The 16,680-nt window shown below is 44.6% G+C and overlaps 1 protein-coding gene across 1 annotated transcript in view; it reads right to left on the reverse strand.

Annotated features, from left to right (window-relative positions):
* LOC144503420 (uncharacterized) overlaps positions 1–16,680 on the reverse strand; it is a 74,094-nt gene that overhangs the window by 45,677 nt on the left and 11,737 nt on the right. The window contains exons 3-6 of the mRNA XM_078227729.1: positions 13,834–13,842; positions 13,078–13,158; positions 3,100–3,156; positions 1,961–2,038 (exon numbers count right to left, since the gene is read on the reverse strand). Coding sequence (XP_078083855.1) covers positions 1,961–2,038; positions 3,100–3,156; positions 13,078–13,158; positions 13,834–13,842 — 225 coding nt within the window. The remainder of the gene's footprint in view (positions 1–1,960; positions 2,039–3,099; positions 3,157–13,077; positions 13,159–13,833; positions 13,843–16,680) is intronic.

Raw genomic sequence — 16,680 nt, forward strand, 5'->3', positions numbered from 1 at the left:
TGTACCCCAGTGTTATACAGTGACAGACCTGTATCCACCAGTACTTTACCCCAGTGTTATACAGAGACAAACCTGTACCCACCAGTACTGTACCCCAGTGTTATACAGAGACAAACCTATACCCACCAGTACTGTATCCCAGTGTTATACAGTGATAGCCCTGTACCCACCAGTACCTTACCCCAGTGTTATACAGAGACAGACCTGTATCCACCAGTACTGTCCCCAGTTTTATACAATGACAGACCTGTATCCATCAGTACTGTACCCCAGTACTATACCATGACAGACTTGTATCCACCAGTAATGTACCCCAGTAATACAGTGACAGACTCATACTCAGCAGTACTAAACCCCAGTGTTATACAGAGACAGACCTGTATCCACCAGTATTGTAGCCCAGTGTTATACAGAGACAGACCCATCCCCACCAGTACTATATCCCAGTGTTATACAGAGACAGACCAGTACCCATCAGTACTGTACCCCAGTGTTTTGCAGTAATAGACCTGTACCCACTGTGACATTGGTGTATATTTAAGAATTAAAAAAAAAATCATGTTCTCTGTATTGCCGGGCTGTCTATAGAAGTCCTTTTATTGCCCTTTCAGTGGTTTAAATGGGGTTTCTTTATTTTTATTCTGGGTTGTTTCATGACCCTGCATTGTTAGGAGGAAGGTCATGGGTTCTGGATAGCTTTTTGCCTTCCTAGGGAATTCAAGGTTTAATTTTCTGTTTTGGCTGGCAGCAGTTTTTAGTTTAGAAAGGAGTGGACATCAGACTGAAAACAGTGTCTCTCTCTCTCCCTGGTTTTAGAAATTCTGCTGGTTAGCTGAAAGCAAGGCTCAAGTATCACAAGAGCATTAGTCTTTGCTGTGTTAAACTTGTGGAAGCGTTCTGTGTTTGGGTTTTGTTTAATTGGAACATTTTAGATATCTTTGTTAAGGGTTATCGTGGTTGTTTTGTTTTTGTTTGGAACTGATAAAAGTTAATTGTTAATTTTCTTTCCATACATGTTAACTATATTCTTAACTAAACTTTGTTTGATAAAAGCTCCCTCGTGGATCATTTGAATCATACCTGAGGTGAAACGTATCATGCTTATCCTCGCCAAATTCAAGGTACAAAACTTATGATCCAGGCGGACTCCATAAAGCACTTTGGAGTTTCTGACCTGAACTATAACACCACCAGTACTGTACCCCAGTGTTATACAGTAACAGACCTGTACCCACCAGTACTGTACCCCAGTGTTATACAGTAACAGACCTGTACCCACCAGTACTGTACCCCAGTGTTACACAGTAACAGACCTGTACCCACCAGTACTGTACCCCAGTGTTATACAGTAACAGACATGTACCCACCAGTACTGTACCCCAGTGTTATACAGTGACAGACCTGTACCCACCAGTACTATACCTCATTGTTATACAGGGACAGACCTGTACTCACCAGTACTGTATTCCAGTGTTATACAGTGACAGACCTGTACCCACCAGTACTGTACCCCAGTGTTATACAGTGACAGACCTGTACCCACCAGTACTATACCTCATTGTTATACAGGGACAGACCTGTACTCACCAGTACTGTATTCCAGTGTTATACAGTGACAGACCTGTATCCACCAGTACTGTACCCCAGTGTTATACAGTGACAGACCTGTACCCACCGGTACAGTACCCCAGTGTTATACAGAGACAGACCTGTATCCACCAGTACTGTACCCCAGTTTTGTACCGTGACAGACCTCAATGGAATAGTTAATATACCAGAGGAGGGCATAGGGGAAGGGGAGTAAGGGCAAAGAGGAGTGGGAGGAGGGTGGAGGGGAGGGGGAAGAGAGTGAAGAGAGGGGGAGGAAGGGCGAAGGGGAGAGGGAAGGAAGGAAGGGGAAGATGATAAGCAAGAAAGGTGAAAAATCACAACAGTACAGAGCAAGTAAGAACGTGCTCACCACTGGACTTGCACGAGCTGAACTCGCACGGGACGATGTGCGGGAACTGGAGCCAAGAAAGCAATTGTGTTCAGAGGGCTAGGTGAGTGAGGAAGAAAGAAAGAGAGTGAGAAAGAGAGAGAAAACGAGGTTTAGACCGGTAATGTTTAGGAGCAGCTAACAGCAGTTCTGCATTTGCTGATGATATGCCATTGGGCATACAGCATGCAATGTTAATAAACCATCAATAGTTTGATGCAGAGGGATAGCCCTGTGTCAGGAACACAACTCTCTCTGGCCATCATCAGCAGAAATGTGCTCCTTCTTCCTAGAGTCTCGATTTGGGACTGGCCATACACAGGCAGAAAGCCAAATGAACTTTACGCGAGGAGCTGCCATCCGATCAGGGTAAATCTGGAGGCAACACTTAGAGATTCTGGGTTCTCATGCAGTCAGGCCTGACCCCGACCCCAGCTTGACCCCACAACGAGGTCCTAGCCTTATTCCCGATTATACACAGTGGCTCTAATGGAGTAAAATGTTACAAGGTGCTTCACAGGTGTGTTTTTGAACAAAATCTGACAGTGTGTCTTATTAGGGCAGGTAACCAGTGGCTTTGAGTAGGTTTGAAGAGTATTTTAAAGAAGGGGCAGTGAGGTTTAGGAAGACAATTCCAGAACTTGAGTCCAGGCAGCTGAAGATACACCCATCAGCTATGGAGTGATTAAAATTCAGGTGCTGCATAAGAATTGGATTAGTATCATAATCACGGAGGGTTGTTTGGCGAGAGGAGGTTACAGAGATAGAGAGGGGTGAAGACATAGGAGTGATGCAAACCAAAACCTCACCGCTGGTCCCTTTGTACTGGTGACTATTCAGTATAGATTGTTTGTCAGCGTCCTGCATGCATAACACTCGTTGGGGGGCAGTGGGTGTGTTCAGGAGAACCCAGAACACTCGTACCAATGGCACAAACTCCAAGTCAAGACCATTTTCTGCTGGCTTTAAGCCTTGTTGGAGTAACTGGCCTGACTTTACAAACATCCTGACACTGTGGGGAATTGTGACAAAGCTGGAGCCAGTAAGAGGCAGTGAGTGACTACGGGAGAGGAGAGGAAGGGCAGGGAGAGAAAAAGAGAGAGGGAATGACTGGGTCTTACTGCATGAGAGCTGGAGGTACTGTACCGGCGGCTCCCAATCCCATCATAGGCAGACACCTGGAAGAATGAAACAACAGTGAGATAAAAGACCACCAATGCATAAGCACAGGAGACCAAGCTGGCAAGGACACTGCTGAGTAATGTACATGCAGAGCCCTGAAAGTGAAGGCAAAGGGGGAGGTGGGGAGGGGTGGGTAGACAGTGTTAATAGGTCGGTCCACAAAGGTGTACGAACACACAAAATGCTCAGCACGCGAAGGGTGAGGAGTCATTAACTCTTTGGATTCAAGAAAGATAAATTGGAATCTTTTCTAAATCGTGAGAAGCTCGGAACTGTAAACGAATGCAAAAGCATCAAAAAGTCAAACGGGGCATTTCTCTCGAGGCGACTGGAATATTTAAGGATGAATGTGTGCTTCAGTTGCATTGAATCTTGGTCAGATCCTATCTGAATACTGTGTTTAGCTCTGCACATCACACCTCAACTCTTGGTGGTTTGCAACACAGATTCACCAGCATTATACCAGGATGAAAAGGATTAAACTACAAGAGGTTTCATAAAATTGCTTTGAGCACAGAAGATTGAAGCATGATCTGATCAAGGTATTTAAACTCTTAAAAGGATGGATAGGATAAGTATGGGGAAACGAATTCCCATAATGGAGAGTCCAAAACAAGGGGAATAATCTTAAAATTAGAGTGCAGTCATTCAGGAGGGAAATCAGGAAGCACCTTTTCACAGGAAGGGCAGTGGAAACCTGGAACTCTCCGCTAAAGAAAAGCTGCACATGCTGGAGGACAGTTGGTGTTTTCAAGACCGATATCACTAAATTTCTGTGGCACATGGGTATCAAGAGCTGAGGAGCTAAGGTTGAAAATCCGGTTAGAGAGCAATCATGATCTTAATTGACTGATGGAATAAGGCTCATGGGCTGAATGGCCTATTCATGCTCTTATGTAAACAAATCCACTTGCCATCAATGATAGGAGTGTGTCATTAGCCTGAAGGGTTTTGCTCCCTCATTTTAATTCGCCTTTGCAATCTCTCTATTCACTTCCTGCTCCCCAGCCTGTCATCATCAAGGCAGGACCATTCTCCACTTTAAACACCTCAATATATCCTGCAGCTGTCTGTCTCAGGGTGTCAGCTGTGTCATTCAAATGCAAATGTAATTCTATTTCTTTTAGAATAAAGTGTGTGGGTAATTTGAGCTCTGTTCTATGGTTTTTGTGGCATATGGTGAGCAACAGGTGATGTTATACTTATGCTCCCACCACAGGGAGGTTTCACTGTTGTAGACTAATTGATGCAAATTGACTGCAATGATTACTCAATAACTCCATTATTCTTGTATCATACAACTCTTCTTAGGCCGTCCTTCAGGATTGAGGGTGCGTTGCTTCAGTTCGATGGGTTCTCAGATGGCTAATAAGTGCAAAACACATAGAAACATAGAAGATAGGAGCAGGAGGAGACCATTCGGCCCTTCGAGCCTGCTCCGCCATTCATCATAATCATGGCTGATCGTCCAACTCAATAGCCTAATCCTGCTTTCTCCCCATAACCTTTGGTCCCATTTGCCCCAAGTGCTGTATCTAGCCACCTCTAGATATTGAATGTATCAAACATTCAATGTTTTGGCATCAACTACTTCCTGTAGTAATGAACTCCACAGGCTCACCACTCTTTGGGTGAAGAAATGTCTCCTCACCTCCATTCTAAATGGTCTACCCCGAACCCTCAGACTGTGACCCCTGATTCTGGACTCCCCCGCCATCCTCCCTGCATCTACCCTGTCTAGTCCTGTTAGAATTTTATAAGTTTCTATGAGATCCCCCCTCATTCGTCTGAGCTCCAGCGAAAACAATCCTAACCTAGTCAATCTCTCCTCATATATCAGTCCCGCCATCCCTGGAATCAGCCTGGTAAACCTTCGCTGCACTCCCTCAAGAGCAAGAACATCCTTCCTCAGAAAAGGAAACCAAAACTGCACATAATATTCTAGATGTGGCTTCACCAAGGCCCTGTATAATTGCAACAACACATCCCTTGCTCCTGTACTCAAAACCTCTCACAATGAAGGCCAACATACATTTGCCTTCTTTACGTGTGCTGCACCTGCATGTTTACCTTCAGCGACAAGTGCACAAGGACACCCAGGTCCCGCTGCACACTCCCCTCTCCCAATTTACAGCCATTCAGGTAGTAATCTGCCTTCTTGTTTTTGCTTCCAAAGTGAATAACCTCACATTTATCCAAATTATGCTGCATCTGCCATTGATTTGCCCACTCACCCAACCTGTCCAGATCATTCTGAAGGATCTCTGCATCCTCGTCACAGTTCACCCTCCCACCCAACATGGTATCATCTGCAAACTTTAAGATGTTACATTTTGTTCCCTCATCCAAATCATTCATATTTATTGTAAATAGCTGGGATCCCAGCACTGATCCCTGTGGCACCTCACTCGTTACTGCCTGCTAATTTGAAAAGGACCCATTAATTCCTACTCTTTGTTTCCTCTCTGCCAACCAGTTTTCTATCCATCTCAATACACTTCCCCCAATCCCATGTGCTTCAATCTTGCACAATAATGTCTTATGTGGGACTTTGTCAAACGCTTTCTGAAAGTCCAAATATACCACATCGACTGGCTCCCCCTTGTCAACTCTAGTAGTTATATCTTCGAAGAATTCCACAGATTTGTCAAGCATGATTTCCCCTTCATAAATCCATGCTGACTCTGTCTGATCCTGTCACTGCTTTCTAAATGCTCCACTATTAAGTCCTTGATAATAGATTCAAGAATTTTCCCCGGTACCGATGTTAGGCTTACTGATCTATAATTCCCTGTTTTCTCTCTACCTCCCTTTTTGAACTTGGAGTGACATTAGCTACCCTCCAATCTTCAGGGACTGTTCCAGAGTCCAATGAATCCTGGAAGATGACCACTAATGCATCCACTATTTCTAGAGCCACTTCCTTAAGTATTCTGGGATGTAGATTATCAGGCCCTGGGGATTTATCTGCCTTCAGTCCCATCAACTTTCCCAGCGCTATTGCTCTACGAATGTTGATCATCCTCAGTTCTTCCCTCTCACTAAATTTTGCATTCTCCAACATTTCTGGTATCTGACTTGTGTCCTCTTTTGTGAAGACAGAACCAAAATATGTATTCAGTTGCTCAGCCATTTCTTTGTCCCCTATTATACATTCCCCCATTTCTGTCTGTAGGGGACCACCTACATTTGTCTTCACCAACCTCTTTCTCTTCACGTATCTATAGAAACTCTTAGTGCCTGCCTTTATGTTCCCTGCAGCTTACTTTTGTATTGTATTTTCCCCTCAATCAATCCCTTGGTCCTTCTTTGTTGAGGACATCTGAGGACTCTGCTACATGTGGGGCAAGTGGTATGGGTAGATGAATTGGTTGGAGGTTTATGCACTCTCCAATGCTTCGACTTTGCCTGCTTGTGTTGCCGAGCAAGTCTCTCAATGTGTTCGGTGTCTTATACAAACATACGGACAAAGAGCAGGACTATGTCAGTCAGCCCCTTGAGTCTGCTGTGCCATTTAATAAGATCATGGCTGACCTGATAGTTGCCTCAAATCTGAATTCTGCCTACCCCTGATAACCTATGCTTGCTTTTATCAAGAATCTATTCACCTCTGCCTTAAACATATTCAAAGACTCTGCTTCCACCACCTTTTCAGGAAGAGAGTTCCAAAGACTCATGACCCTCAGAGAAAAAAAATTGACTTATCTCAATTTTAAATGGGTGACCTCTTATTTTTAATTAGTGACCCCTAGTTCTAGATTCTCCTACAAGAGGAAACATCCTTCCCACATCCACCCTGTGAATCCTTAAATTATATTCAACGATGGCGTATCCACAACCCTCTGGACTCGAGAATTCCAAAGATTCAAATCCTGAGTGAAGAAATTTCTCTTTATCTCAGTCCTAAAGGATCATTGCCTTATCCTGAAACTGAGCCCCTTCTTCTAGATTCCCCAATCAGGGGGAAACAATGTCTCAGCATCTACCCTTTCAAACCCTTCATTTTTTTGAACATTTCAATGAGATTACAAAGATTTACATTGACCTTATAGCAACACCCACTGAAACCTACTTGACAACATAATCGTTTGAGTAAGGAACTGCAAGATGCCTACATCACCTGCGTTACGAAGGGTACTGATGACTGCTGGACTGATCACTGCCTCACTCAATCTATCATCTCCATCTCCAGCCTGGTTCCGAAAGAATGGAGGCAACAGAAGCAATGCCACAAGAAAATTAATTATCAAAGGCCTCAAAGATTCCACGAAGGCAGCCATTTCCAGTCAGTTTTATAACTGAATCTGGCCTCAATTCTCCAGGAACACCTTTGCAATGGACGAAGGCTCCACTCTCTTGCCATCAGGTGATGGTTTCCGTGGAATGACCACCCAGGTCAAAAAGAAATCACGCACAGGCATATCCCACTCATCAAAATGAAATTTGGGACTTTGAACATCAACACCCTTGTGGACAGCACCGCCATCAGGAATTCGACATTGACTTTGGTGTCCTGGGTGAGACACGATGTAGAGAAGATCAACTGAACTAACAGAGCAGCGGGTGTACCTCTTTCTGGAAAGGCCTTCCTGAAAAGAAACCTCCATGGGATGGGCTTCACCATAAAAAAATGTGCTTGCCTGGCACCTTCCCACTGTGGGAGAATCTGAACATACAAATTGGGAGCAGGAGCAGGCATTTCAGCTCCTCCACCATTCAGTAAGATGATGGCCGATCTGATTGTGGCCTCAACTCCACAATCCTGTCTACCCCCAATAACCTTTGACTTCCTTGTTAGTCAAGAATCTATCTACTTCTACCTTTAAAATATTCAATGACTCTGCCTCCACTGCTCTTTGGGGAAGAGAGTTTTAAAGGCTCACTATGATCAGAGAGCAAAAATTATTCTAATCTCCATTTAAATGGGAGTCACCTTATTTTTAAACTGTGTCCTCCAGCTCTAGTCTCTCCCATAAGGGGAAATGTCCTTTCAACAGCCATCCTGTCAAGCCCCCTCTGAATCTTGTATGTTTAAATAAAATCATCTCATTTATCTAAACTCCAATGGATACAGGCCCAGCCTATCAACGTTTCCTCATAAGATAAGCCTGCTTCCGAGTATCAGTCATGTGAACCTTCTCTGAACTACTTCTAAAGCACTCATACCCTTTATTAAATAAAAACTGTACACAGTACTCCAGATATGGACTCACCAGTGGTTTGTACAACTGTAGTAAAAATTCAGTTTATATTCCACTTGTTTTGCAATAAATGACATTCCATCCTAATTACTTGCTGTACCCGTATACTAACATTTTATGATTCACATACCAGGATGCCCAGATTCCTCTGTAGCCCAGAGTTCTGCAATCTCTCCCCGTTTAATAAATATGCTGCTTTTCTATTCTTCCTGCCAAATTGGACAATTCACAATTTCCCATATTATACTCCATTTGTCAAATTTCTGCCCACTCACTTAACATACTTCTGTCCCTTTGCTGGCTCCTATGTCCTCTTCATAACTTATGTCCCTCCCTATCTTTGTGTCATCAGCAAATTTAAGCAATCATACATTTAGTCCCTTCATCCAAGTCTTTGATATTAATCGTAAATAGTTGAGGCCCATGCTTTAATCCCTATGGCACTACGCTTGTCACATTCAGCCAACCCAAAGATGACCCAGGTATGCCTACTCTCTGCTTCCTGTTCACTAACCAATCTTCTAACCTTACTAATATGTCACCCCTACACCATGAGCTCTTATTATGTGCATTAACCCTTGATGTGTCACTTTGTCAGATGATTACTAAAAATCTAAGTACAGCGCATCCACATGGTCCCTTTTGTCCACGTTGTTACTTCCTCAAAGACTTTCAATACATTAGTTAAACATGATTTGCCTTTCACAAAACCATGTTGACTCCACCTGATTGCATTGACATTTTCTAAGTTACCCACTATAATTCCTTAATAATAGATTTCAGCATTTATCCAAGACAGATGCTAAAGCTTGTAGTTTTCTGCTTTCTGGCTCCCTCTTTCTTGAATAGAAGAATCACATTTGCTATTTTCAAAACTGATGAGACCTTTTCAGAATCTAGTGATTTTTGAAATTTTAAATCAACGTATCTACTATTTCAGCAGCTACTTCTTTTAAGACTCTAAGATGAAGTCCATCAGGACCTGGGGACTTGTCAGCTTTTAGTTCGAATAATTTTTTAACACCCTTTCCTTGGTGATTATAACTGTTGTTATTTACCCCTCCCTTTCATCTCCTGATTTACAATTATTTCTGGGATGTTATTTATGTCCTTTGCAGTGAAGACAGACACAAAATATTTGTTCAATGCATCCACCATTTCCTTATTTTCCATTCTTAATTCCTCAGACTCACTCTCCAGGGGACCAGTGCTCACTCTACTTACTCTTTTCCTTTTTAAATACATGGAGGAAACTCTGTTTTTATATTTTTAGCTAGTTTATTAATCTCCCTTTTTATTAATCTTGCAGTCTTTGCTGTTCTTTATATTCTGTCCAATCTGCTGGCTTGCCACTCATTTTTGTGGAATTGTGTGTTTTTTTCTGTTTTTCTTTCAATACTATCTTTATTTTCATTAGATAGTCACGGACGGTGTGTCCTCCCCTAGAGTCTTTCTTTGTCACTGGAATGTACATTTTCTGGGTATTTTGAAGGATCTCCTTTAACTGTCTGACACTGTGGGCCCGATTCTCCCATCCCGACACGCATGTTTTTTGGCGCGTCAGATTGGGAGATGCGCGTGTCGGCCATTTCACGGGATTCGCGCATGCATTCCCGGCGCATGCGTGTCTCCCACAGCCAGACAGCAGGCGCAGTCGGGACCACGCTGGAAACCAGTGGGAAGACAGGTAAGTGATTAAAATCGGTTTTTAATCTTATTTAAATGTCATTATCGGGCACGGCATGGAATTCTCTGGGCCCGATCGCATTTTCTACCCCGCCAGGAGTATTTCACTCCAGCGGGGTTTAGAGTAGCTCCCCATTCGCGAGGAACTAGCGGAAGACCCCGCCGGAGTGAAAGGGGGGTCAATCGGGGCCCCCTAGGGGGTCAGGCAGCAGGGCGGGTGGTGCCCCCTGGGCATGGCCACCCTGACAGTGCCAGTCTGTGCCCTGGCACTGCTCAAGGGGCAAAGTGCCCCTGCCTAGGGGGCACCTTGGCACTGCCCACTGGGCATTGGGCAGTGCCAAGTGGGTGGGGCCAGCTGGGGGTGGGGTCAGCTGGGGGTGGGGTGTAGGAGGCAGGTCCAAGTGGGTGTGGCCTAGGCGCGAGGCCTATTGTGGGTGGGGCCTATTGTGGGCGATCGGTGGGGGGTCCCGCTGCCACTCTGCAGATAGGATTGGTCAGGGCTGGAGGGAGGCCAGTGATGGGGGGGAATCATCACTGCGGGGAGAGGGGCTGGAGATTGCGGTGCTCGGGGGGGAGGGTCGGGGCTGGCCCGGACCGCGATCAGGCCATGATGGGAGGCTGGAGGGACAGCACTGCAGGGGTCCCGATCTGGCCAGCAATCGAGCCGGCCAGCCAAGTACAGGCTGACAGTTCGGGGCCATGCACATGCAGAGTTCGGGAACTGTCAGACTCTGGCGTGAATAGGCCCCACCCTCTGAACTTTTAGTGATATTCATGCTGGTGACCTCTGCATTGCACAGAATGTGGGAGATTCGAGTCTGAACTCCCACTGAAAAAACAATCGTGAAGTACACAATTTTTCTTGCCAATTCAGCTTAGAATTTTTTTGGGAGAATCAGGCCCTACATCTTTACTGACCTCTCCCTTAACTTCTCAATTCACTTCAGCCAGCTGGGTCATCATGGCCTCATAATTATCCTTGCTTCAGTTTAAAACACATCTTAGATCAACTTCTCTCCCCTTCAAACTGAATGGTAAATTTAATCATATTTTGATCACTGCAACCTTGAGGTGCCTTCACTGTGAGGTCATTAAATAATCCTCTCTCATTGCACATTATCAGATCTTGTATAACCTCCTTTCTGGTTGGAGCATGCTGTTCTGAGAAACTCCTGTAAACACTCGCATTAACTCATCATCCAGGCTCCCTTTCCCAGTTTGATTCATTCAATCTATATGTAGATAAATATCACCATGATTATCACCATAGCTTTCTCACAAACCCCCAATATTTGTTCTGGTATACACTTCCCTATGGTGCGGTTATAAACCGCTCGCACCAGTGACTTCTTGGGGCGAAGTTTCTTCCTCCACGGGAATCATAGCAGGCAAGGGACGGACCATGGAAAGGTCCGTTGACCTCGGGTGGGATTTTCCGGTTTCGGATCGAGTTTCTAATCTCCACTAAAACTGATTCTACATCTTTATTTTCAGAACTGTGGGAAAAATACTCCACCAATTATAAGGGGTGAAATCAAAATGTAAAAAATCTTCCTGTTTACAGACAGGTGGAGCACAGGGAAATTCGGGTAGTTTAAAGTGACACCCCTGTCCACAACAGCTGTTAATTCATCTGTTTTGTAACAAATGCTGCATGCATTCACATACTAGGTCATTAGTTCTGTCTTTTTGCTAATGTTGTCTAGTCTTATCTGTTGGTGCACTTTTAGATTTGTACACTCTTGTCCCTTCCTGTCATGCTCTGATCATCATTTTCCTTATTGCTACCTGGCTCTCTTGCCTTATCTTCTCTACTTATACCCACTATTTAGTTTATGCCCTCTCTACCACCCCCGGTTATAAATCAACACATCGTGGCTGCCCAGCTCACCCTACCAAGGAATCAGCATGCCACTGTTAGCAGAGTATATGTTCCTACATTTGAGGCAACAGATGAAACCAAGCAGGGATTCAAGGCCAACCTTGAGTCTTCCCTAGCTCAGATCCCAGCAAGCAACACAGTGATCCTCCCTTGGGTTCATGTAACTACCAAGCTGATAAAATGCAAATTTATGGATCTTGGTCTTTTTGGTCTCACAATTCCTATTTTCACACTGCTTTGAAAGGTCCATCAAATTGGCTCAGGCACTCAACACCCTTCACTGAGTCAATTCTGCTAAGTTTCTGTGCTTCAAAAATGAGTCAATATAATACACGCCAGAGCTCTGACTGGGGGAGGCTGAAAATTCCAAACTTTTAAACTTATGGGAACATTTGGAATGGTGGTGAGGTTGGGGCGAGATTTAGACACCACCACCTCACCGGGTATCATGGAGAGGAAGCTTCTCAGTTGCGTTGCTCCTATGAAGCAAATCCTCCAGCTGTTACCAGGGAGAAGGGACTGCTCATCAAAGACCCATGACCACCAGAGCTGCTGACTGGGTGTCCCAGATCTGGCTGTGGTCCCAGAAGAATGGGCATAGTGGACAAGGTGCCAGCTCAGGAACTGCACCTCTGAGAAGGTCAGAAATTCAGGAGGAGGCACAAGCATCGTTTCTAAAAGGAATACTCAGCATTCACAGAGTAGATTATTTAACCGTGCCACCTCTAGAGTACACACCATATGCATGTGTTAGTGGAGATTCACAAATTCATTACTATACGCACACTATATACACTATGCACGCACATGCACACATAAAACATGCATACTATACACACACAGGCACACATACTGTATATGCACATTATACACACACATCTACACTATGTGCACACATGCACACTTTTAGCACTCCTTGGTCAAAATATCTGGACTCAGATGACGAATGAAAAGAAAATCAGACAGATAGAGCTATAGATAAAAGCAGATACACAAATATGCACACACTTACAAACACTGGCACACATTGCTACACATGCACAGGTACAGGTGCACAGAGGCACGCATAAACCCTAATTACACATAGACACACATGTGCATGAGCACACAGCAGGACAGAACAAAGAGTCGGTAAGAGAGAAACAGACCCGAGTTCCATTTTGGGATGCCGAATGGGACTTGGAGCCAAGGCCAGTGCCATAGAGAGGGAGGTCGGAGTAGTAGCTTCCCTGGGAGAAGGTGAAAAGAGAGAGAGAGTCACACTAAGACTTGGGAAAGTGGGAGAGAAAGTGGTGGATGAGTGAAGGAGGAGAGAGATGGGAAGGAAGATTGGGTAAAGGAGATTGGATCAATGAATATGAGGGCGGGGAGGAAGGGAAGGAAAGCATGAGCAAAGGATTTGGGAGGGATGTGAGAGGTGATGGAGGTGATGGAGGTGACAGAGTTGGTCGAGTTGATGGACTGATGGGATAATGGAGGTGATGGGGGTTGGAGTTGGCAATGTTGATGGAGGTGATGGGATGATGGAGTGATGGAGGTGATGGGGGGATGGAGTTGGTCGTGTTGATGGAGTGATGGAACAGCACAGTGCAGGCGGTTTTCATATGAACCAGGTGATATTTTACACAGGAACCCAACTGTTCCCCACACAGTGAATATGGCAGGAGAATGAAAACACACAAACCGCTGTCTCCTTCCTGAGCCACTGCCTTGCTGATTTCAAGCTGCAGTCACTGTATCGGGAGCTCTGTATGATACCAGCAAGTGGAAGAAACACAACAAAACATTTCGGACAGAGTCCGTATCACACAGTTCAAACTACACCGAGTTACCAAATCTTAGACAGAATTCAGATTGTAAAAATTCACACACACGCACACACACATGATCAGGCAGGTACTAACCCTACTGGACTCTCTACCAGGCCCAGATCCACAGGACAGCTCGTCAAAGCCATTTGCCTGTCAGGAGAGAAGGGGAGTCCATAAAGATCAATCGAGGCACAGGATGGAATGGTGCAGTGAGATCAATTATCTCCCAGCCTCAGTGACTGGATTTAGCCCTGCACCCAGCCTGGCTCAGCCCCATCCTATCGAGGCCCAGTTCAATTCCATGCCGGGACTTGCCATAAATGCACCACAGAAAGCATTTTTTCTGGTTGTATCACAGGTTGGTATGGCTGCTGCTCTGTCCAAGACCGCAAGAAACTACAAAGGATCGTGAATGTAGCCCAATCCATCATGCAAAGCAGCCTCCCATCCATTGACTCCATCTAAACTTCCCGCCCGCACCCCAAATATATTCTCTTCCACCTCCTTCCGTCGGGAAAAAGATACAAAAGTCTGAGATTACGTACCAACCGACTCAAAAACAGCTTCTTCCCTGCTGACATCAGACTTTTGAATGGACCTACCTTGCATTCAGTTGATCTTTCTCTACACCCTAGCTATAACTGTAACACAACATTTTGCACTCTCTCCTTTCCTTTCCTATGTATGGTATTCTTTAACGCGCAAAACACAATACTTTTCACTGTATACTAATACATATGACAACAATAAATCAAATCAAAGTGTAACAACCTGACACATTTCCAAGAGGCCAAAGCTGAAATATTAGCAAGAGCACATGATTAGTCAGCAAGAGAAAGCATCGGATATGAAGAGTCAACCTTCCAGTTCATCATAACTTTAAACTTCTCCACCCCGTACACATATAGACCTCCCCCCACTCACACTCCCCACCTCCAGACCTCTATTCACTCCCACGGGGCTGCCCCTACATCAGTGGAGATTTATCCACAAAGCAGACACATGAAAGCTAAAATCATGGAATGTTACAGCACAAAGGAGGCCATTCAGCCCACCGTCTGTGTGCTAGCTCTCCAAAGTGTCCCACTCCTCCTGCTCTTTCCCTTTGACCCTGCAAGTTTCTCCTTTTCAAATATTTAGCTATTAGAGGTGTTCAGACTCAAGAGGGATCTAGAGAGAATAGATAAAGAGAAACTGTTCCCATTGGTGGAGGGGTCGAGAATCAGAGGACACTTGTAAGGGGCAGCACAAGAAAAAGCTTTTTTCACAGCGAGTGGTTGGAGTCTGTAATGCTCTGCCTGCAATGTGGTGGAGGCAGATTCAACTGTGGCTTTCAGAAGGAAATTGAATAATTATCTGAAGATAAGAAAACTTGCAGGGTTTAGGGGTCATGGCAGGAAAGTGGAACTAGCTGAGTTACTCTTGCAGAGAGTTGGCATTAATTTAATGGACTGAAAGGCCTCCTCCTGTACTCTAACCAGTCTATGATTCTGTGGGATTTTTTTGTAAACAATCTTCAATCTATCTCCTCTGATTGCTGGGTCAAAAACTTGGAACGCCCTTCTTATCGTCCCTGTGGGTGTACCTACACCAGATAGACTGCAGCAGTTCAAGAAGGTGGCTCACTACCCCTTCCCAAGGCCAATTAAGGACAGCCAACAAATGATGGCCTTGCCAGAGATGCTCAGATCTCTTGAAATAGTATTTTAAATCCCTTTGGTCAGTAGAAATAGTTTCTCTTTGTTTCCTCTATCAAACAGTTTGTGATTTTGAACATCTGTATTAAATCTCTCCTTAGCCTTCTCTACTCTGAGAACAACCCCAGTTTCTCTAAAGTCTCCGTGAAACTGAAGTCACACATCAATCCTCGCAACTATTCGCCACACCCGCTCCACTTTTTTTAAAGTGTGGTGCCGAGGATTAGACAACAATACTCCAGTTGAGGCCAAACCAGTGATGAGGTTTTGTGTCTGTGTTTTTGGGCTCAGTGCCTCTAGTTATAAACGCAAGAGCCTGAACACGTTTTTACCAGCCTTATCAACCTGTTCTGCTGTCTTTGTTTCTGGTCCTAGAGGTGAAAGGCCAGGGCTGAACTCACCACACCTCCTCTTTAAAAATAACTTCTCTCAATAATAGAACAAATAACATCACCGCAGTGAGCAGATTTAAACATGTTCATGTCACCAGGGTCAGGCTAGGCTCAGACTGAGAAGTGTTCTCATGGCACAACACAGTCACAACCATTCTTTATTTTTAAACAAGACTATTTATTATTAGCTCCTCTCAAAATAGATCTTTAATCTCGTGAGGAATTTGCAGGCTGAATTCTGCTGGTCCCCAGTATCTGTGGCGATCACAGTGCCTTCCATTTAGGTAGTTAAAAACTGTGGCACCATGGTGACAGATAGACAGGATTTTAAATCCAACCCAAAGGGTCAAGACTAAAGTGTCCTCTGTCTGTGATGAGTGAAGTGAATTTTCTCTATCTCAAATCAGATGCCCAGAAGAGGCCACCATAGAGCCACTCCAAATAGGCAGCAACGGGGAAAACCACTCATAGAGGTAACATATAACTAACTTCAAAAAAGATACAGTGTAACCCTGAAGGGGGCACTTCTGAGGTTGGAGTTTAGATAGAGTAGAGGGAGCTCTACTCTGCTTCTAACCTGCTATACCTGCCCTAGGTGTGTTTGAAGGAGACAGTGTTCGAGGAAATGTTACTGTACCTGACCCACAAGATTTAACCTAGACTCCTCATCTCCTCTCATGTCTTCCTTCTAAAACTGAAATTTACTGTTCCCTCACCACACATTCCTTCATTTACTGTCAGTCATGGCTCAGTGAGCGATGCTCTCATCTCGGAATCAGAAGGTTGTGCGTTCAAGTCACTCTCCAGGCTGACACCCCTGTGCAGTACTGAGGGAGTGTTGCACTGTCAGA

The sequence above is a fragment of the Mustelus asterias genome, chromosome 14, assembly GCF_964213995.1.
Source record: "Mustelus asterias chromosome 14, sMusAst1.hap1.1, whole genome shotgun sequence".
NCBI lineage: Eukaryota > Metazoa > Chordata > Chondrichthyes > Carcharhiniformes > Triakidae > Mustelus > Mustelus asterias.